Source organism: Lepidochelys kempii, chromosome 26 (assembly GCF_965140285.1).
Source record: "Lepidochelys kempii isolate rLepKem1 chromosome 26, rLepKem1.hap1, whole genome shotgun sequence".
Lineage (NCBI taxonomy): Eukaryota > Metazoa > Chordata > Testudines > Cheloniidae > Lepidochelys > Lepidochelys kempii.
This window is the reverse complement of record NC_136405.1, coordinates 2,067,947-2,090,604: the sequence shown is the minus strand read 5'-3', so window position 1 is coordinate 2,090,604 and position 22,658 is coordinate 2,067,947. Positions and strand designations below refer to the sequence as shown.

The following is a 22,658-nucleotide window of genomic DNA, read 5'->3' as shown; positions in this document are numbered from 1 at the left end:
ATCATGCACATTGTAGGGAGAGGTTTCAGAGTAACAGCCGTGTTAGTCTGTATTCGCAAAAAGAAAAGGAGTACTTGTGGCACCTTAGAGACTAACCAATTTATTAGAGCATAAGCTTTCGTGAGCTACAGCTCACTTAAGCTTATGCTCTAATAAATTGGTTAGTCTCTAAGGTGCCACAAGTACTCCTTTTCTTATTGTAGGGAGAGTGGTCACTTTGGATGAGCTATTACCAGCAGGATAGTGAGTTTGTGTGTGTGGTTTTTGGGAGGGGGGTGAGAGAACCTGGATTTGTGCAGGAAATGGCCCAACTTGATCATCATGCACATTGTGTAGAGAGTTGTCACTTTGGATGGGCTATCACCAGCAGGAGAGTGAATTTGTGTGTGTGGGGGGGGTGGAGGGTGAGAAAACCTGGATTTGTGCTGGAAATGGCCCAACTTGATGATCACTTTAGATAAGCTATTACCAGCAGGACAGTGGGGTGGGAGGAGGTATTGTTTCATATTCTCTGTGTGTATATAAAGTCTGCTGCAGTTTCCACGGTATGCATCCGATGAAGAGAGCTGTAGCTCATGAAAGCTTATGCTCAAATAAATTGGTTAGTCTCTAAGGTGCCACAAGTACTCCTTTTCTTTTTGATCCAAGATCATCCTAGTATCTGATGTCCAATCAGAGCTCCTCTTCCCATCCTAAGACTCCCTTAATTTCTGCTTTGCATGCAGCCTGGCTCTCAAAACTCCACCAATGAACAGTCTCAGAGGAGTTCTAGTGTATGGAGATTGTATGTTAACTTTTCCTGGTAGTTCCAATCCCACATAATTACAGGATGGGCAGAGGCCTGGAGCCAGGCAGATCCAGATCTGTCACACTGTTGTAAATCCAGAGTAACTTCACAGAAGTCGGTGAAGTTCCTCCTGGACAGCAGTGATCAGAATCTGGCCCTTATCCTTGTAACATTTGCCTGTGGTGAGCAGGTGTTACTCCCTTCATCTCCAGGATGTCAGACAGAAAGAAAAAAAGAATCACCTAGTTATTCATGGGGCTACCAAAACTAGGCTCCAAGCCTGATCCCAGTGTGACACTGAGTGACCATCTAGGTAAAATACACAGCCCCAGTCACTCTAAAACACTCTCACAAATATTGGCTTCGCTTGGCTTCACACAGGCTTGCAGTTGCTTCTTCAACCACTTTCTTAGACCCAGAAAGAGCATCACTGTTAGTTACAATAGCTCCCTTTGAATCAAGCAGAGTAATACCCTCTTTGTTAAATACAAGTCTGTTCCCTGAAATGCTCTTTGCTCACTTAAACGAGGTGTAGGTCCCTACTAAGAAGCTGTCTGCAGCAATTATTATCCTCTTCCCTGCCCCAGTTGCCAGCAAACCACGCTGCTAGTCCATGGCCACCTTGGCTTTAAAGTAAAGGAGTACTTGTGGCACCTTAGAGACTAACAAATTTATTTGAGCATAAGCTTTCGTGAACTACAGCTCACTTCATTGGAGCTGTAGCTCACAAAAGCTTATGCTCAAATAAATTTGTTCGTCTCTAAGGTGCCACAAGTCCTCCTTTTCTTTTTGCGAATACAGACTAACACGGCTGCTACTCTGAAACCTGGCTTTAAGGTGTTTTTCTTTTCCTGTTTGGTTTTTAACCTTTAAAATATCAGGAGAGAGAAAGAAAACACCACCACCTAGCTCTGACAGCACATTTAGTCAGTAGATCTCAAAGGAGTTTACAAAAGGAGATCAGTTTCATTATCCCCATTTTACAGATGGGGAAAGAGAGAGTGAAGTGACATGGGTTACCCAGCAGGCCAGTGGCAGAGGCACCCAAGTCTCTTGAGTCACAGTTCAGGGCTCTATTTATTAGGCCATACTGCTTGGCTCACTGGAGGGATTTGTTGTGGGTTTCAGAGGACTTATGTTATGAGCTCTCACACTAACTGAAGGCCAGCAGTGTTAAATCATAGCAAAGAGTTCCTTTCTCCAACATGTTGATAAGTCATTGAAGTTAAATATGTACTAAAATATGTCTGAAGCAAGCCAACAAATCCTTTCCTCTCCCCATTGCTCAATTTCCATGCTTGGCTCTTGCAATGGTCTCCTTTCATTAAGTCTCACCACCAGTCTTCCCATCTAGATGGGACCTGAATTTCTAATGTGAAAAAAAAAAAAACCCCACGCATGCAAAGCAAAAAACCAGACCCATCTTCCAGCCTTCCTTCTCCACCATAAAGCAGCTAAAAAAAGACACAAAGCCCATTTTTAAATCCCTAGTTTGTAACGTCTTTAAAAAGGGCCTAAAATGACCACGTTTCCCCTTCAGCACCAGCTCTCTACAAATCTCTCACCCTCCTGTTATGCACCACAATCTGTTGGGGGCAGTGGGACCTTAATTCATTTCCCAACCCCCTACAAACCACACACATCAGGGAAATTACCTTTCACTTTAGAACACACACACACACACACACACACACACACACACACACGGCCAGAGAGAAATCATTAACTCAGCAACTGCTTACCAGGTTTGTCTATTTTTGTCCATTTTACAAAGTGTAAAATTAGCAACTTCCTTGTCACCTGACCTACCTGTCACCACTTCAGCTATTCACCCCCAGCATTAATGTCCATTAAGCTGCAGGGGAGAGAGAGAAGCTAGCTGTAAAGCAGGAAGATTTTTGGGGAGGGAGTTAGCCAACAGGCCCTCTCTGCACACAGGTTCCCAGGACTGCCCATGTGGATTCAGCAAACTGCGGAAAAAGTTTTGTCGTCGTCCCCCCCCCCCCCCCCCCCCCCGATGTTAAAGTTTGAGTTATGCCAGAGAAATCACCTGTGAACTGTTGTTTTGTAACAATGGCTTTTGCGTATCTAATTAACAGCTTCTAAACACTCTAGTCAAGCTAAAGCCAGCGTACTTAAGCATGCGCGAACCTGGCTGTGACTAACACTAGGGGGGAGACTTCAGGCCATGTCTACATGGGAGGTACATGGTGTAACTTAGCTTTTTCCAGCAGAAGCTGCCCTGAGCCCACCCACAAATTGTCTTGTTTGTGGTTTATCTTGTGCCTCATACTATAATTGTTAAACCTCTTTAGAAGCAGCTTCGCTGTTTCAGTAGGTGTCCTACTGGTGGAAGGTTTGCGTGGATGCATCCTCATGCCTATTTGCCCACACCGCGTCATTGAGTCCTCCCACTGCTATCCCACGCTGCACTGCTTCACACCTGAACTGGCCCATCTAGTGACCCTGGGCCAGATGTTCCCACTGTTTAAATGCTGCAGGTACACCCCTATGAGCATCAATTTGCAACTCAAGCTCATGGCAAGTACATAGATTCATAGTCTATTACGTCACTCACGCTCCATACTTCCTCATGTCACACAGTCTTCTAAGCCATCCCCCATTTAGGGGCCAGTTGAAGGCACAAAGACACAGACCTTGCCCACACTGGGATTCGCCCAGATGTCAGCCGCTAGTGCAGACAGGCAAAGCGCCGCTATCCTGCAATTACTGGCACCATTGACCCTAGCTCCCAGCAGGGGCGCGCACCAGAGAAGCTACAGCAGTGGTTGGAATATGGACAGATGCCCGGTGCAATCTCAGGATTTTAAGAAGGGCCGGGCTCATGGTTTGTGAACGCTTGAGGTTGGGAATACCGCTGACAGCGCAAAGGGCCCTGAAAGTCCAGTGAAGTCCCAGCAGCCTGTGAGAGTGGTGTAAAGGGGCCCTAGCGTATGAGGATCCCGCCCAACCGGATTCACTGAAGGTGGCTGAGGGCACTGGCTTTGGGGAGGGGAGTCAGGAAATTCTGGCTCCTGAACCACACGGCCTCTAAAGACTCCACCGGGAACACCGATGGCACCAGGAAAGCACTCCCAGATCCCTAAACCCTCCGGAGTTTGCAGCCTCTCCTTTAGCACAGGTCACTGTTGATCAGTAACCATTTGGCAGACCGAAACGTCCGTTCCAGCTGCACTCCAACCAGCTTGACATACACACAGCTCTATCTGCCCTGGGCCAGGATGAGGCCTTGCCCACAGACTCTGGCCTGGCCACACACCTTCAAGTGCCATGGTCCCCATGGGGAGGAGTGCACGAGCTAGATCAAAGGCCCTGCATGCCAGAATTGGCAGGGACAGTCAGGTCACTGCGGATTCACCCCCAGTGATGCCCTCTTTGACAGGCCACTCACAGCAACCAACACGTAGCCAGTTCCCCAGAAGGAGCCCAAGGGACTAACCTGGCTTTTACAGGTAACGGGCCTAGTCATCCCACCACAGCAAGAAGCTTAAACAGAAACAGGATCAGGCATCGTGTGTCCACAGAGCAGAATCCCTTTGACCAACACTGGGGCAGAAGGCAGCAGCTGTTTTCTCTCCTAGTGCCCAGCACAGCAGCTCCAGACCAGACTCCTACCGCCGGCTGGAAGAGCAGGAGTGGGGACGTATAGGGAGGCAGAATATCCTTGTCTAATTGGCCAGGGCTCCAGGGTTAACACCTCCGCATGATCGCTAATGGCTGCCCGCAGGCAGGACCTTGACTCTGCCTCGCACCCATGCTTCAGTCCCCCCGCAGCGCATACAGAAGTGTTTTTCTGGCCCTGAGACAAGGCTCCCCCAATGCCGCCCTTGGGGCAGTCAATTGCCACTGAGGCAGAGGGGTTTTCGCACAGTTGCCGTTTTAATGTGTTCGCTGTGAAGACACTAGCTGCTGCTTTATAGTCCTGGAACCAGCAGCTCAGCCTGGAGCAAGGACTCCATCCGAGTCCGCAGCAAATACACAATGGAAAAAAGCCCTGCAAAGAGAGCACCCAACACCTTGCTAAACACACTTCCTGGCCTTTTCCATGGGATATTGACCAAGTCCCAGCACTTAAAGGAGACTCAGGATTCCAGAAACACAGGCACGTATTTCAGTACAGGGTTAAACTCCAGTGCATTTTATGGCAGCAGGGATATTTCTGCAATGACATTTGGATCAAGTATTTCCAGGTGTCATGCTGGCTGGCATGCAGAAGGGAGAGGCAAAGTCAGAGACCTAAACCATCTCTGCCACGCTTACACTAGCCCGAAGCTGTAGGACCAGTTATTTACCCCTAGGCTCACCCCAACCTCAAATATACAGGAGTCACAAGCCTGAGAAAAATAAATCCCTCCTGTGACCCTTTTCATGCCTCGGAAGCCAGACTTGAGCTCAGATCCACCTCTGAAGACTTTCAAAGCTGCATTTGGACTCCCAGCGCCTGTTTCAATTAAATGGGATCTTGGCATCTGAATCCCCTAAGCATCTTTGAAAGACCCAGTCCAGATACTTTTATCCACAATAAGCCCATTGGAATAGATCATGACCTAGGGTGTGCAGGGGATTTGAACATTACAATGGCCCAGATCTGCTTGGCAATTGAGACACTTTTGCCATGAGCTAGCTACAGTAATGTCCTGAATGCATCCGATGAAGTGAGCTGTAGCTCACGAAAGCTTATGTTCAAATAAACTGATTCGTCTCTAAGGTGCCACAAGTCCTCCTGTTCTTTCTACTGTACACTGGTGCTGCTCCTTAGTGGCACGAACTGTTCGCTGCTTTGATGTGCAGCAGCAGCAGCTCATTCGTGCAAATCATTCCTGAAGGATTCCAGTAGCTCAGGTTTCCAGCCTTGGAAGACTGGGAATTGGAAAAAGTAGACTCTGGAGATGTCCAAGGTCAGAATGCATGAGGGGACCCCGCACCCACCCCACCCAGGATGAAAAATCAGGGAAAGTAACCGTTATCAAGCCTGAAAGGAAATCGCCTCACTGCACTTGAATAGCAGGACTGGCAGTTGAGTTACTTTCCTGCCTCCATCAGAGAACAGCTTGTCATCATCTTGGGCTGAAATTAACACACTATTTCTGTCTGAGCTTTTATAGTTGCTCTGCCTCCCATTAAAACTGTCTGTGTTTCTGATACTAGTAATTTACAAGCTACGCATTCCTGCCTGGTGTTCACCTGCCTAACAATGAGCTTCCTCGGAGGAAAGAAATAAGCAGAGAGTCTGAGCTACAGTGCTCTGGTGAAGCCAACTCACACCAGCTCAACTTTGACTTGAGTTAGCATGGGCCAAAAGGAGCTTTCATCGGACATCCGATGGCTTAAGTGAAAAGAGCCGAGGAGCTTAGTTCAGTAGACAGGTGCCCACACGAGTAGCTAGGCAGCTCACCAAGCACACACGCCTATGAATGCGGGTCTTGGCTGGAAGGCAAAGGGCTAAATGAGCCACAGAGTCTGAACTCTCTTCTGTAGAGATGGTTCTCCCAAGCTCCAGGCTGAGGCACAATTAGCAAGCAAGCAAGCCAGTTGGTGAATACAAATATAGGAGTGTGTGGCAAGCAGTTCTCCCACTGTTCTCCCACACTGCGTTCACTGATAAGAGAGGGTTCCCTTCAGAAGAATGTGCCTTCCAATAAATACTAGCTTGCTGTGGGATCATCCTGAAAGCAAGATATTTCCCCCAGTCACTTTAAGGGAATTCATTATTTCACAGGTGTCAGAGTAGCAGCTGTGTTAGTCTGTATTCTCAAAAAGCAAAGGAGTGCGTGCATCCGATGAAGTGGGCTGTAGCTCACAAAAGCTTATGCTCAAATAAATTGGTTAGTCTCTAAGGTGCCACTAGTCCTCCTTTTCATTATTTCAAGTCACTCTAAGCTCCTGTTTGCTTTTCAGTTATGAAAGCTTAGGAACATAGAGTAAAATTTTCAAGTGATTTAGGAACATAAGTCCCATTTTTAAAAGTGATGTAGGCACTTAGGAGCCTGAGGCCAGGTCTGCAGGACAGACGGTTGCTGGCATAGCTACCCTGGTTAGGGGTGTGATGCAGTGCAATTTGTGACTGGCATACCTGAACTAGGAGCATTTTCCAGCACAGATGTAGTTACATCAGCAAAACTGCACTTTTGCTAGAACAGGATATTTCGCTCAAGAAGTCTGGAATAAGCTATGCTGGCAAAGCGCAAAACAACCTTGGTATAAACCGTGTCCTCACTAGCAGCACTTTGCCAGTATAGCCTAGGTAGCTACACCAGCAAAGCGGTGTAGAACCGGCCAAAGTCTCAATGAAAGGCAAGAGAACTGGCTGCTAACTCCCTGTTTCCCTTCTGGAAATGGGACTTTGATGCCTTTGAAAATTTCACCTCCAACGGTATCCCTCTGCATTTCCCGTAATTTACCACACTGAACAATCAGCAGCCACTTTACATTAAGGGTTTAAGGATAAGGAAGGTCAAACCGTTTTTGTGGTGCAATGGGTGAAAATAAAGAGAAGCTATCTCCCACTACACCACGCCTGGTTAAAATGTACCACAACCAGAATTTCTGCTGTGATGTCTACAGCACAGTCACACAAAATATACCACACTACACCAGGTCAGCAGCATGACCACTTTTCCCTAGCATAATAAATTAGATCAAATCTCATGAAACAGACCATCTGTAGAATATCAATGAAAGGTCAGGTATAACACACAGTCTTGGGATTCTCTTGCAACACAGCATTAGCTTTCTGTGGTAAACAAAAGTCACAACATGCTTTCTATGTTTTTCCTTATCTGCTTGTCAGAGTTTTGCATCAGACAGAGCAGCAAACATGCATTTCATGCTTCCTGTTCAAAGACAGAGCCAGAGTCCAATTCTTAGCTCACACAAGAAAATCACATTGCAGTTCAGAGGTGCAGGGGAGATGCAAAATTTCCATCCCCAGGCCATAGTCATTGCAGAGAAAACTTTACACAAAAACCAAAAGCCTGGTTTTCAAACGTTTGCTCTGTATATAGTAGGTGAAAACACCAGGGGATGTTTTGTAAATGAAGCTATAAATGCTAAATATTGGTATTATAAAGCATCTTGTGGAACTACTGAGGAAACCCACTAAACCCCAGTTTCCAGGTCTGTTTCCTACAGCTGCATTTCAGGTTACAAAATATCCTGTTCTCACCCCCGCGGGCAGTTTGCTTTCACTCAGTAAAATCAAGAGAGCGGCAACAAAGCAGCAGATGCTTCACTCCCTGTTCCCAATTTCCTTCTGTTAGTCACGGTGTCAAGGCATGTTCAGAGACACTCAGATCATACACCCAAAATGACCCAAGTTATTCTCTTACCTTCTCTGGCTTTCAGCAGGACTGTGTTGGCCACAATATTCTCCAGCTCCATAGTGATCCAGATTTGGATATGTTGCCGGAGGAAGAAGAGGAAAGAGATGGAAAAAGGAAGGAGTAGCTGTGTCCTCGAGAACAGTCTACGAGGTGGCTAAACCCCCAAAATCTGAATGTAGCAATCACCCCAAACAAAATCAAAACCCTCCCGTCTTCTTCTAGAAGAGTCACTCGGAGTCGCAGAGGCCAGGATCTGGAGTCTTTGGTGGTAAAGAGTCAGCAGCACAAACCCAAAACGAGGAAAGGATCCTTCCTAGAACGACTGCAATCCAGGATACAGGACTCCCCGCGGCTCCTTCCCCCTCACCTCCTCCCCAGCCCCCCCCCACCCACCCCCCGCACCCCAGGAACTAGATCTCCGGCTCGTGAGAACAGCCCCTTGCACGGATTTTGGGGGCACTGGGGTCATCAACGCTGGGGGGAAAAACACCTCCCACCCCCACGCACCATACCCAGGGGAGGATGCTGGGTTCAGTCCCTTGAGTCCAGGGCAGGTTAGGGGCTCAGGATCCCCCCCACCCCCAGTGTAAATCCAGCGCCCCACGAAGGGGAAGGAGAAGACTGGTATCCTCTATCCCCCAGCAGCAGCAGGAAATAGCATGGAATAGAACAGACTATAGCAATCTGAAACTGACTGGCTACAAAACGTTCCATGGGGGCGGGGCTTAGTGCAGCTGACGTTCCATAGGGCGGGACCAGATGGTCAACGCACTAGGATTTATGTAACTCCCCCATTCCCCCCCCAAGAAAAATAAAGCCTGGAATCACAAATGCATCCTGGGTAACGTAGTTCAACCACCACCTCCCCTTATTTGCACTTTTGAATCCCTAGTGCTGTGATTTATGATGGGGATAAGACAGCAATCTCTCCCCGACACACAGCTTGCTAACCACCCCAGGCTGGGAATGGCTTTTCCCCTCTGCTACCTTTATCTGTGGTTTGCATACAGGAAGGATGACCCCATTCCAGCCAGGACTGGCTATCCCAGTATGGCGGGTGAGGTGAGGTCCCAGCTGTACTGGACACAGCACTGGAGTGTGGCTAGGGACTGGCTGTGCACACCATACCATGTCACCTGACAACTTACTTGGGTGGGCCCACAATCTTCTCACCCAGCCTTGCCAGATCAGTTCCTCACATCTAAGGCAGACCATTTTGAAAGGGTTCTTTAGGCTGGGTGCTGTGCAATGCCGGGCACTCCCATTTGTACCAACAAGGCCAGAGTGTGGCATGCCCTCACAGCAAGAGAATGGACAGCACTCCCCTGTAATTAATAGAGGTTAAGTCCATTAATGGCTATTAGCCAGAATGGGTAAGGAATGGTGTCCCTAGCCTCTGTTTGTCAGAGGGTGGAGATGGATGGCAGGAGAGAGATCATTTGATCATTAGGTTCACTCCCTAATGGGGCACCTGGCATTGGCCACTGTCAGCAGACAGGATGCTGGGCTGGATGGACCGTTGGTCTGAACTAGTATGGCCATTCTTATGTTCTTATACTACTATGGGGAAGTTTCTGTTTGTTTTAATGAAGGCAGCTGGACACACAGACAGGCCTAGCGGCTTTGCCACGTTCCCTAGCTCTCAGCCTAACCCAGCTGGTGCTGCCTACGCTTCTCAAACTGGCTCAGCATAAGTGGGGGATTTTAGGCAGCATGGAAAAGGCTGCACACACTACCAGGGACATGCTGTTCACCTCCACAGGCAGCTTTATGGTCTTCGCTTGTCCTCTGGCACCACAAAAGCCAAACCAGGCCCACTGAGCCAGGCTTGCTGGCCCAAGAGGATGTAAACAGGACTGACAGGGGGAAGGGAAGAGAATTAATGCTAAATAGGAAGGTTTTGTACTAGTGAAATATATAGAGTGCCATGAAGAAACAGAGGCAGCAGTGTGAGGCATAGGTGCCTGGGATAGAGGATTTACTTGGGCTTCTCCACCTTCATTGCCTATGACCCCAGGAATCTCACACACAAGATTTGACAGAAAGGGGTTTGATATGCTCATAAGAGCTCATTTCAAAACCTGCCTATTAAAGAGCCCATGGCATTTTTCACAGGACTCGAGGTGTTAAATCCTGGCTTCTGGGTCAAACTGTAATAGCAACTCTTTGGACCTCAGAAGGATGGTGTTAGCCACAGTTACAGAGCTATTTTTATTCCCAAAGTGCACCTGAATTCTAGAGCCTCCTTGTAGGTGATATCTGACAAACAAATTACATGTAAAGTGAATTCAATAAGAACCAAATTTAATTTAAGCACACTGTTAATTTGTTCCCATGAAACTGGAAAGGACACTTGCAACTTAAAAAGATATTACATAACCTAAAGCCTTGTGCATTTGAGAAAGTGTTTTGGGTATAACATCAGGTATGAATCTAAACCAATATAGTTGTACCAGTCCGGACACTTCTAATTTTGAAATAAGAGTGCCTCTTTTCACCTTGCTTGGGAAGAGGTTTAATCTATACAGAAAAACCACTCTTCTACCAGAATAAGGTGGGGAGTTATACCAGTATAATCCACGTAGATGAAGCATAAATCCACAGAAATGTTTCCACAATGTATTCCAAACAAAACAGCTATTTATTTGAAAACATTTCCCTGCAGTATTTGAGATCTAAGCCCAGCAGGACTACAGAACATCCAAACAAAACCTACTTCATGGATTTTTCCTTGGCCAAGATGACAGAATTGCAATAAAATAACCCCCAGCGGGTGTGACAACCACATGATTTTTTGAATTCTCACTGTTCACCATCCAGGTGGATTAGTAACACAAGTAAAGAAATGTATCAAATGCCAGAATTTGCCTCATCCTTTCTTACATTTTCTTCCTCCTCAGTGCACGAAGGCCTGGAGTGCCACAGAATAACTGAGCATCTACAAAACAGGAGGAAAATGGCCCTTAGCACTCTGCAAAGCAGGAGCTGTGTTATGCCCAAGGAAAGCAACGGTTAGACCCTACTGGAGGAAAAAAGGCTACTTCCTCTTTGTAGAATTGTTTCCAGTTACAGGAACGTCACAGGCTGCCAACCGATTAGGCTGTAGAACTCACTGAAAGTCTCCAAAACTGGAAGAACTGTTTCCCACTGGTTAAGCATGGTTTATAATTGATGCAGTCCCTGTTCAGTTTGTGTATGGTTCATAGCTTATGGTACAGGGCGGCCCCAGTAGTGCTGCCCAAGCTCTGAGCTGTAAAGAAAATGTTTATTGTTTTAAAAGGAATTGCATTTGCTTAAGTAATTTGTACCTTTAATGTCACCAGCCTCTCCCATACCTACTATTTTTCCTAGAGCATTTGCACAGGTTGGACAGTAGCCACGGAGAGTGGTTCAGGTGTAATCTATACAGGTTGATAAGGTTGAACACCTGATGCTGCTGGATTGTTCTAGCATGAGCACTGGGAGAGAGGCACAGAGTGGCAACTACTGTAACTCTCACGGCCAATCTGATTTTAACATGATACCATGAAGTCCTCTCACAGGAATCTCTGTGCACAGTGCCCACACAGTTCTCAGGGAAGGGGATGAGAATCAGTTTGCATCACACATTTACCTCCATGAAAAATAAGTCTCCGAGCTCTAATGTCCCTCCAGAGGAAGAGCACATAAGGCTCTGAGAAGCAGCTCAAGGGGGAGGCAAGAACTGCTCATTTCACTGCACCAGAAGCTGGTTTTACCTTTGTGGAGATCACAGTGAAGAGCCTTACAAGCTGCCCCCAGCAAAACCTTACTCTTGCTGTCAAGTTACCATTTGCTGCAGGGTGGATGAGGCCTTGTAACATCACAGACATGCTGAGTGATACAGCCCAAGATATCTAAGAGCATCCTGGCCAATTCAGCATCAAGACAGATGTCCTTTCTGCCACTGCGAGCCCATTCTACTGCCTGCTCTGGGCACACCTGGGCAGTTCAGCACAGGAGCAGCAGGTGTGTATCATGAGTAGCAAAACCTAGTCCAGTTTCTTGTTAAGAGGAAAAAAGTATGGTGGACCCTGCGGAGCCAGGTTAGAGGGAGCTAATGGAGAGAGTTAGTGGATTCCTTGTCTTGTCTGTTACAGTATCTGCTTTAATGACAAAAGGATGGTTCATACTTGCAAGGGCACAGTCAGTGACAAGGAGGGTTAGCTGGACAGCCACTGGAGTCACTTGTCCACTAATACTGTAGGATCAGACACATTTATGCTACCACCAGCCATCCACCTGACTACAGTGAAAGCAGACTCCTGCTCTTCCCTCTAGAAATACAGACAGCAACAGGCTCCAGCCTTCTGCCGATAACCAGGAAGTGCCCCACTCCCACCCCCTCCACTAAGCTAGAAAGAAGAGTGCTCCAATGTGCATTGGTTCCTCAGCTCCCTGGACTGTGATATGAGAAACCCTCAAGGTTGGAAGGAAGCAGTGGGGGCGTAAGATCCCATTTGTGATCAGTACCATGTTCTGTTTGTTCCATATAGATACAGCCCAGAAAACAAAGCAGATTCCAGTACAGGTGACTGTTGATTACATTGTCAGGATCCAGGTTTTATTTACATGTTGAAGAGCAGTTTTCCCCAAAATCACGAGGGGAAAAAAAAAAAAAAATAGATTTCTCTCCATGCACACATGCTCTAACTGCGCCATTGCATGTGGGTATGTTCAAGGCTATTCAGACACCTTCATTCTTCATAAACAATGATTTTGTGAAAACAATGACATGATTTTAATAGTGTATCTGTGCCATGGAAAACAGATAAGCCCAAAATTAAAAACAAAAAACAGCCTTTCCAAACAGACCTACACACCCTCTGACCAAGTGTGGTCTAAACACAAAGCGCTCTGCTTGCTCGGACAGAGCGAATTGTCCGATGGGCAGAACACCTAATACTCATCTAGAGTGTCTGCTCGCGGGATTGAAAGGCCCCGTTCCTTAAGTGCCTGCACTTTCAGCTTCTCCGATTCCTGCTTGGCTTGCTGTTCCACGCGCTGTTCCTCCAGGATCTCCTCGATCGACACCTGCTGCAAAGGCGTGTCACTCTCCTTTTCCAGGTCCTGCAAAAGAAGCACCATTCAGGGTTGCCGGGAGGGAGCTAGCAGTGAGATCTGAGGCTCTGCTTGCTCTGACCACTGGTGACATTATAGAAAGAGCTTAACACAGCACTGCCTGGACCACAAGCAGCACATTAACAACCTGGCCGAGAATCCATGTGTCCCCAGGCAGCTCCACCACTTTGCAATGCAGATGCACGGGACAGGATAAGAGTCCCAGGATTTCCAGCACTGCCCTAGAGCAGGGGTCGGCTTCGGCATGCGGCCCATCAGGGTAATCCGCTGGCAGGCCACGAGACATTTTGTTTACGTTGACCGTCCGCAGGCATGGCACGGAAATATGGGAAGCAGTGGCCAGCAAGTCCCTGTGGCCCAAGATCCCTAGCTTACACAGTCACCCCAGGTGAGAGAGGAGACGTGATCCCAAAAGGGATGGAGGGATTCAGTGTATGAGGAGCAGGAGCTCTCTACTTTCACTCAGTACAAACGTTGTGCTGCAGGGCATGAACCCAGTGGTACATCACGGAAGTTTCACTTGAATTGGTCCTTAGCAGCTTCACAATTAATCTATTATGTTCTGCTCTCATAACAAAATCAGGAATGTGTCATAGCTGAGATCACAGCTCTCGGGATCTGTTCACACTCCAAGAATCCCACGGGGCCTGCTGGATGTCAAGTACTCACCCATCTCCTCCTCTCAATTCGAGTCATTTGATGCAGGACCCACTGTGTGCCTAGTACTGGGGTTAACATTTCCCAAGGAGGGGGAATTGCTGCAGCTGACACTGTCTCCTTAGAATGGAGCACAGAAAAGGGGGAAAATCAATCCATGCTCCACCTTTGCAGACTGCAAATTGTTGGAGCAACACTGTTCCCAGCCAGCGGCAGCTGTGAAGGAATCAATGTATGATTTGTTGATGCTCTGAATGGTCAGGGCAGACCCACACCAGAGAGGTTTTAGGGAAGGCGTGTCTGCAATCAGAGTCATAAGAGTACTAACAGAAATCTTACACACTTGCACTTTAGAGATGCCTGGGCATATGCTATGGACTCTGGAGAGGGCTTTGTGCTCACCCCTGAGGACCTGCTAGGTATTTCTGGCTGTGACCACCTAGCATTGCCCAACGATCAGTTCATTGGCCTGCTTGATCAGAGAAGCTGAGCCATGGCAGGATCTGTCTCCCAGGATACGCCCAACTCCCCCCACGACGAGGGCGGATGGGAACCATCTCAATGTTTTATCCCAGCTCTGGGATGCGGATTCTTAAATGCCAGATTTCACTTGAGAAAGCCATGAAGTGTCACGAGTACATATGAATTACAGTGGGATTTGGGCACCTATTCCTTAAGTTTCCTTGAAGACCCCAGCCTGAAATCAAGAGGAAATCTGACCTGGAAAAAGGCAAGGCCGGGGGAGGAGGGAGAGCACAGCTGTTCTGTCTAGCACTGACCATGCTGCACCTGGAGTACTGCATTCAGCCTGGGACCACGGCAGATTCCTCCGCGCACACACCCTGTGCTTCAAGGTCACTTTACCCTCGGAGCTGGTGGGAAATGTCTCAAAGCTTCTGCGGGCGCCCACTTTCCCACTTGGCTCTGATGAACTAACCTGCACCAAACTCTTTGCATTGCCCCACCCCCAGGAGCAGCCAGAGGAAGGCACCAGGTTTCTCCTTACAGTATTGAAGGGACAATAAAAGCTCAGGACCCTCGATTGCAGGGTCGGCCCTTTTGCCTACGTAACGGCACATTCCATGAGCCAGGGTAAAGGGTTACATAATTCCCGCTGTGCTTGTTTTTCTGGCACTGCGTGACCATATCATCACTGACACGGAAGGGACCCGCATGCTGCCAGGTGTTGACGAGACCTGGCTCTAGTGTCAGGTTTGTTGGCAATGCTGCTCAGAGTAACAGACTACAATCCCAGGCAACAAGGGAGCCCGGGGTCCAGCACAGCGACAGACGAGATGGTTACTTACTATTTCCCCCAGCAGGACAACGTTCTCGCCTCGCACGACAAAGATGCCTCGAGGGATGTCGCCATATTTTTTGCCCACGTGAATGCGCTCCACCGTCTGGTGTAACACCAAGTTTGCTGCAGTTTTCAAGGGAGGAAGAAAACAGACTCCTTTGTGACTTTGTCTGAATGAGGCTACAGTGTCGTGGTCCCAACCCAAAGCAGAGGGGCTGCACATGCACTGCAAAGCCACCCTAATGCTCATGCTTTGGTAGCATCCAGTATCTCCGAGCATTTTAGCAAAGGGCAGTTGAATTTCACCCACCACTTCAATGCACAATACTGTATCCATTTGCAGTATTTCAATTTGCAGTATTGCTTAGCACCAAGAGGCCCCACCTGAGATTGGAGCTCTGTTGGGCTAGGCACTCTCCAGACAGAACGGGAGGCTGTCCCTGACCTGAAAAGCTTACAGACTTATGGAGTTAATCAAGAAGAACTCCCCTTAAAGGACACACTACTCACACTCCAGAATAAGAGTGTCTACACAGAGTTAACCAGGAATAGTTAATCTGCTTTAAATTCACACCCTACCATAATCTGAATTTACTTTCATGTGTGCATGAGGCCTTGATAGACAAGACAAGGGCTGGGAGGAGAGAAGGGCACAGGGAGGGAAAGTGTCAGAATCAGGAAGAGAACGCAGGTCACCTGACATCCAGGCCCTGGCGTTAGGCACCAGACCCCACTGCAAAGGAAGTGAACAAGGCTGCCAGGGCTCTGGGCTCAACACCTACTCTTACAGGCAGCAGCACAGCTCCTTGATGAGCACAAGTCCCACCCGAGAGCACTGCCCACAAGCGGTACAGCACCACACGGGGCACTAGTCATGACAGAAGCTAGTCACTGGCACCACGTCCTGAAGCTACGACATGTGTCTAGGTTGGAGGTTTCCCATCCTAATCCTCCTTTTCCTGAAACTCGGAACGTAAGACTCCACATTTTCCACAGTCCACGTGTGACTGAAGTCTGTCAGAATCCGAAAGGGAAAAAAGAGGCAAAGTCTCGATATTTTCATTTGTATCTCTATGGATCGCTGTGAAGTTGAAGACACTGGTGTTTGTACAAGCCGTATGAAAACGAACCCTGTGCTCCATCTGCAGCAGCAATTAAATGTCACACGGTCCCTGGAGCTGTACGGACTCAATTGTTGATTTTGGGGTAAAGACCAAGATGTTTCATCTTCAGTGGCTATTTAAATTGCAGTTGTCCTAGACTCAATAAAATTGTTCAGTCAACATCCACAGAAAGAGAAAAGAGGTCAGCATTTGCCAATTAAAAGCAGGGGAAAAAAAAAAAAAAACTAGTAAGGGACGATATATTAGCCAGCTTTTAAAGAGGCTTTAACAAACCATAGAAAGTAAGAACATCTTGACATGTTCTTTTAACATAGCCGTCGTTTATTAAAGGGTTGTTTTTTGTTTTTTTATTACCAACCAAATGCCTGCATATATAAAACCCAGTATCTGGTAAGCTAAATCTTAAACTAGCTTATCTTGAAGAAAACCAGACCCCAACATGCACATAAATTCAAGGGGAAAGATTATGCAGATAAGAATGCTTATAATGCCAGCTCTGAACCATAAGGAGTACACACACTTATTTAAAAACACAAACAAGGTTTAAATTCAGATTTCAAGTCAGACCACTTTATTATACACATCAGTGCTTTTAAGCCTTGACTGACTGGAGTTGAGGAAATGTGCAGTACTGTTTATGACAGGCACATGACAAGAAATCAGCACTGCTATTCGAGATTATGCAGCTATTGCACCCAAGATCACACAGGAAAGAAATGAAACAGGAAACTCATCAGATCCAAACTTGCTGTTTACAAAGTCACTATGTCTTTAACCTCAGTGGAGATTTTCTGTTTCACTGCTTTTGCTCAGAGATCTTGCAGAAAAATGGTCTCCTGGTTGCTCTTTGTGATAAAATTTCAGCACCCTCTCAGCCTATGCATTCCTAATCCCTCGAGCTGCCCACCCTTAAGACTATGGATTGCTATGTATCATTAACAGCCACCACAGTATTTAAGCACCATTCAGATGATCATGCCCCATTTAAGTCAACAGAAGGATCAGGCTCTGCACACATAACCAAGCCTGGCACTGAATTCTGTCCAAAATTTAACCCAAACTCTCCACTGTCCCTCATTTCAGCCAAACACACAGGCAGGGTCAACTTGGCCAGTTGCCTTCCACATCCCGTCTGTAGCAGCCCAGCTTGGAGAGCGACGCAGGGGTGGGAACCAAGAGGTCCTGGCTCTAGCAGAGCCCTTGGGTGAGTCCCATCCCCTGTGTGTTTCACTGCAGTGGGGATAAAGATCCTCACCAGCGAACCTTCACAGTGCAGTAGTGTCTGCACAGTGCTTTGCCACTGCTGGGCAGACCTACGGACCTTGCACTGCACACTCAAAGTAGTGACTCATCTTGATCTCCACTGGCAGGAAACCCCGTAGCCTTACCCAGAGACTGCCCGGCCCTGTACCCCAAAAAGTTGCACCTCGGGAGCCACTCCAGCTGCAGCACACCCATCAATTATCTCTGCCAGGGCTGGATGTGGAGGGAGGGGCAGCATCTGGGACAGCATGGACCTGGTCCTGCAGGGCTTTAAAGATGAGGAGCAACACCCTGAAAAGGTGAAGAGCTCTTGACTCACAAGCCTGGCAAAGTAGGAATGGGCACAGTGAGAGATGTCATCTCAGCAGCGTGCACCCCCCCCCCCCCCCAGGGAGTCACCTCATGTTCCATGCTGTAGCACTCACTGGCCCTGTCCACACTGCAAAAATAACCAGGTGTGGGGAGAGTTGGGGCAGAGCCGTTTTATACCACATCTTTGCCCTTGCCTATGGGACCGAAGAGCCTGTTATAGTACTAGAGAACCATATTTTAGCCTAGGAATCTCCCTGAGTTAAGAGATGGCTACAACCTATATTTTCCAGTCTTTACACGGATTAAAATCTGCCACAGCTATGTCATACAGCTTTGTCTAAACATGGGCAAGGTAGCATAGATCCTGTTATACTGCTCCTATTACTGGAAAGCTCAAGTACCACAGAAGTTACCTTGCTTAAAGCACAAGGGTCCGAGCCCTATTGCTTTGCAGTGTAGATGTAGCACCACTTGACGTGGGTCCCAGGAGTCAGCTGGAAGTATCCCACAATTCCACGGGACAACTTCCTTAGTCATCCCTCTCCCAACAATCTGCAATCCACTCTATTGAAAAAGGAAAGCCCCGATGCTTTGCAAATGCTAGCAGCTCAGGACTCAGAGTTAACCCAGTCTCTTCTGATCTGCAAGCACGCTGTCAGAGCGCCTCCGGGGCCTGCAACGGAGAGCGAACCCATCAAGACTTTTGCAAGCGAGCGCCTTCCTGGTACCGTGCAGGGGGGCAGTAAACTTTTCTCACAGTGTACCACGGTCCTAGGGCTAGAGCAGCTACATTTGGGGGCGGGGGGGAAGAAGAGGGACACTAGGGACTCTGGGACATCGTTACTTTGACTCAGGTCTGCCAGAGCACGGGTTAGACAAGTCTTAACATGGGGTTAAAATACAATGTAGACACAAACCCAGGGTTCCCTAACAGAGGTCAGCTGGCTCGAGTCCCACTAACCCTGGACTTAAATTGCAGTGTAGACATATCGAAAGAGGCCGCAGCACAGCTAAATTTCTGACATCAGCTGGACATACAGCCCAGACCCACAACTGCTGTATCTTCTACACATTTACAAAATGCTGCAACCAGGATTATTCCTGATCCTTATCAAGTTACTATCTTTATAAGCCCTCTACCCCCCAAAGTGTGCACGAAGAGCCCCATCCAAGGCATTCCGTCCTCCCTGCCAACAGTCATCAAGTAGATAAATATTTATGATGCTGGTGAAAACTGTGCACCACTTGGCTCCTCTCCATTCTTAAAGCACTTTTTGGGAGGTATCTGGCTCCCCCCAGTGGTGAGCTAAGAAAGTCTTTAAATGATAAGTTTCAGAGTAACAGCCGTGTTAGTCTGTATTCACAAAAAGAAAAGGAGTACTTCTGGCACCTTAGAGACTAACGTTTATTTGAGCAGAAGCTTTCGTGAGCTACAGCTCACTTCATCGGATGCATACAGTGGAAAATATAGTGGGGAGATTTTATATATACAGAGAACATGAAACAATGGGTGTTACCATACATACTGTAACAAGAGCGATCAGGAAAGGTGAATGACCAGAGAGATTGAAGTGTTCTCCGACTGGTTTTTGAATGTTATCATTCTTGACGTCTGATTTGTGTCCATTTATTCTTTTTTCAACAAAAAAACTTCAAAAACAGACTCCAAGGAGAGACTGCTGAATTGGAATTAATTTGCAAACTGGATACAATTAATTTAGGCTTGAATAAGGACTGGGAGTGGATGGGTCATTACACAAAGTAAAACTATTTCCCCATGTTTATTTTCCCTCCTACTGTTCTTGTAAAGTGCTGGAAATGGCCCACCTTGATCATCACTACAAAATGTTCGCCCCTCCCCCCACTCTCCTGCTGGAATTAGCTCACCTTTCCTGTAACTGTAGCTCACGAAAGCTTATGCTCAAATAAATTTGTTTGTCTCTAAGGTGCCACAAGTCCTCCTTTTCTTTTTAAATGAAAAAACATTTTAACGGACAACTTTGAAACTAGAAGCATTTTCAGAGCTAAGTTCTGATGCAAGATGCAGATCTTTGCAATCAAGAAGGGGTGGCCACATACCAAAACAGTGCTGAAAAATGTCTGAGCACACAGGAAGAATTAAAAGTCAAACACACACAGTGAAATTTCCTCCCTTTTCTCTCTACAGCACTCAGAGTAACAGCCGTTTTAAAATCTGTCAGCAAGCTTCTCCAAGCAGCAGTACCATAGAAACCAATGCTGATTACTAACAATGAGCATTCCTCACCTCCCTCCACACCTCATGGACTGGGTTTGGCACATGTAACTTTTCCAAGAATGTTTCTATTTGTCACAGGTCAAAGGCTTGGGACGCACATGCATCATACATGGCATACTAGCTTTCAGCACTGTCTACTGGAGACTTCTGAACAGTGGATTTATGGTAAAGTAGATATTTTTAAAATATCATCATTAAAGACATACATAAGGGGAAGGAAAACCTGCTGCATGAGGCAGAGAGGGCTGGAGGAAAAGCGAGGCCATGTGATCACATACCAAACTGATCGATGCTTCGTAAATATCCTATCAGTGTTCTACCATCTCGAAGGAGGACCAAGTGTTTTTCTGGAAGAGATGTTAAATCAGAATTAGTGGTTATAGAAAATATCAAGCAATGATTACAATTCATACATAGACCAAATTCAAAAGAGCAACTAAAATGCTGAATAAGAAGGTTTTAATCAGCATTAAATGGCATTAGTCGCATTGTGAAAGTGCTTCGGAGCCTTAGTCATGGACCCGTGCCCCATTGTGCTGGGTGCTGCGCAGACAGATAACAAGAAGGGCTCTGCTCTGAAGATTTTACAATAGTTTTTTAGCCGGATTATCTGAGCATATGCAGCTGCCACTGAAATCAAGGGGAGCTGCTGCAGGTGACACACTGCTGGAAGACCAGGCCATTAGTTTGTAAGTGCCACCCAGATTTGAAATGAGGATACTGAGACTCTAGAAAGTTACAGCACTGGACATTTGGAAACAGCCACCCCAGAAGAGGGTTGAAAACGTACACTTGGGAAGCACCCGGCACCCTGGAGGATGCTGCAGCCCTTCACAAACTACACACAGCACCAGAAAAAGGCAGCCAAGGTGAGACAGAGCCTGGCAGGGGAGGGAGAAGGAAATACGGGACTTCCCAAAGGAAAGGGAGCCCCAGCCGGCTCAGTTAGCGCCGAGATGATCGTTATTAAGCTGAACGGAGAGGAGAGCTGGGCCGACGGGAGAACACGGTTCTCGGCAGGGCGCCCGGGGAGGGGGAACCCAGCCCTGAGGGAGACACGGGGAACCCGGACCACCTGCACAGCGCCGAGCGCTCCGGGGGGAGTCCGCGGGTCTCCCTCAGGCTCAAGAACTGAGACCTGGAGCCTTTCGAGAAAGGACGTGAAGCTACAGAGCCCGGGGGCGGCAGCGGGACCCGAGGTCCAGGGGCGGCAGCGGGGCCCGGCTGGGGGGGTCCAGAGCCCGGAATCCGGGGCGTTGCAGCGGGGCCAAGCCGGGGGCAGGGGCTGGGGCCCGGGCCCAGGGGGTTGGAGCGGGAGCGGGAGGCCCGGGGGGTTGCAGCGAGGCCGAGGGGGGGCTGGGGCCCGGCCGGGGGGCTGGGGGGGCCCGAGGGGCTGCAGCGGGAGCGGGGAACCCGGGGGGTTGAGGTGGGACCGGTCCGGGGCCCAGGGGATTGGAGCGGGACCAGGTGGGGTGGGGGGGGTTGGACCGAGGCCCGGGGGGCCCGACGGGTTGCAGCGGGAGCGGGGGGCCCGGGGGGTTGGGGCGGGGCCGGTCCGGGGCCCAGGGGCTGCAGCGGGAGCGGGGGGCCCGGGGGGGTTGGGGCGGGGCCAGGGGGGCCCAGGGGTTGCAGCGGGAGCGGGGGGCCCGGGGGGGTTGGGGCGGGGCCGGTCCGGGGCCCAGGGGTTGCAGCGGGAGCGGGGGGCCCGGGGGGGTTGGGGCGGGGCCGGTCCGGGGCCCAGGGGCTGCAGCGGGGGGCCCGGGGGGGCCAGGCCGGGGGCAGGGGGGCCCGGGGGGTTGGGGCGGGGCCGGTCCGGGGCCCAGGGGCTGCAGCGGGAGCGGGGGGCCCGGGGGGGTTGGGGCGGGGCCAGGGGGGCCCAGGGGTTGCAGCGGGAGCGGGGGGCCCAGGGGGGCCCAGGGGCTGCAGCGGGAGCGGGGGGCCCGGGGCCGGTCCGGGGCCCAGGGGCTGCAGCGGGAGCGGGGGGCCCGGGGGGGCCAGGCCGGGGGCAGGGGGGCCCGGGGGGGTTGGGGCGGGGCCGGTCCGGGGCCCAGGGGCTGCAGCGGGAGCGGGGGGCCCGGGGGGGCCAGGCCGGGGGCAGGGGGGCCCGGGGGGTTGGGGCGGGGCCGGGGCCCAGGGGGCGGCTCCCCCCCGGCGGGCGCCACTCACTGTCGATGTCCTGGATGAGGCTGGCGGTGCCCGGCATGTAGTTCATCCTGCGGCCCCAGCCCGACGGGTCCCGCCCCGCTCCCGCCGCCCACCGCACGCAGCGGAAGCGCCGCCATCTGCCCCCGGATGGACCCGCCCCGGCCCGCCCCGCGCCGCGGGGTCACCGCCCCCCCGGGGCGCGGGCCCGCGGCTGCGTGAGGGGCCGGGCGGGGCCCCTTTGGGCTCCCGTCGCTCGAGCGCGGCGTGACGAGGGTGGGGGTGGGGCACCCCCGACCCACAGCCTCGCCCAGCGCTCCCCGGGTAGGGCTCGGGCGGGGCTGTGCTGAGTTAAGACGGGGGACTCGGCGAG

At 49.6% G+C, this 22,658-nt stretch overlaps 2 protein-coding genes across 3 annotated transcripts in view; both read right to left on the bottom strand.

The window, feature by feature from the left end:
• LOC140903645 (G protein-coupled receptor kinase 5) overlaps positions 1–8,486 on the bottom strand; it is a 62,154-nt gene extending 53,668 nt beyond the window's left edge. The window contains exon 1 of the mRNA XM_073325249.2: positions 8,137–8,486. Coding sequence (XP_073181350.2) covers positions 8,137–8,188 — 52 coding nt within the window. The 5' untranslated portion in view covers positions 8,189–8,486. The remainder of the gene's footprint in view (positions 1–8,136) is intronic.
• A 4,194-nt stretch (positions 8,487–12,680) lies between these two features.
• LSM1 (LSM1 homolog, mRNA degradation associated) lies at positions 12,681–22,447 on the bottom strand. 2 transcript variants are annotated; one of them, XM_073325257.2, is made up of 5 exons: positions 22,310–22,330; positions 20,422–20,490; positions 18,300–18,559; positions 15,195–15,310; positions 12,681–13,218 (listed from the first exon to the last, which is right to left on the bottom strand). In XM_073325257.2, exons 3-5 carry the CDS (start codon positions 18,421–18,423, stop codon positions 13,048–13,050), a joined length of 411 nt encoding a protein of 136 aa, XP_073181358.1. In that variant the 5' UTR covers positions 18,424–18,559; positions 20,422–20,490; positions 22,310–22,330; the 3' UTR covers positions 12,681–13,047. The 2 variants fall into 2 exon arrangements, with proteins under 2 accessions (XP_073181358.1, XP_073181359.1); XM_073325258.2 differs by lacking the exon at positions 18,300–18,559 and having other exon boundaries at positions 22,310–22,447.
• Positions 22,448–22,658: the final 211 nt, after the last annotated feature.

Bases quoted from the DNA above. Each gene is read 5' to 3' on its own strand.
- LSM1 (XM_073325257.2), bottom strand. From the start codon at position 18,423: ATGACTAAGGAAGTTGTCCCGTGGAATTGTGGGATACTTCCAGCTGAC. The intron at 15,311-18,299 runs GTAACTTCTGTG...TGAAAACTGCAG, and splicing joins ACCCTTGTGCTTTAAGCAAG to CAAACTTGGTGTTACACCAG. The intron at 13,219-15,194 runs GTAAGTAACCAT...CTTCTTTTGCAG, and splicing joins TTGTCCTGCTGGGGGAAATA to GACCTGGAAAAGGAGAGTGA.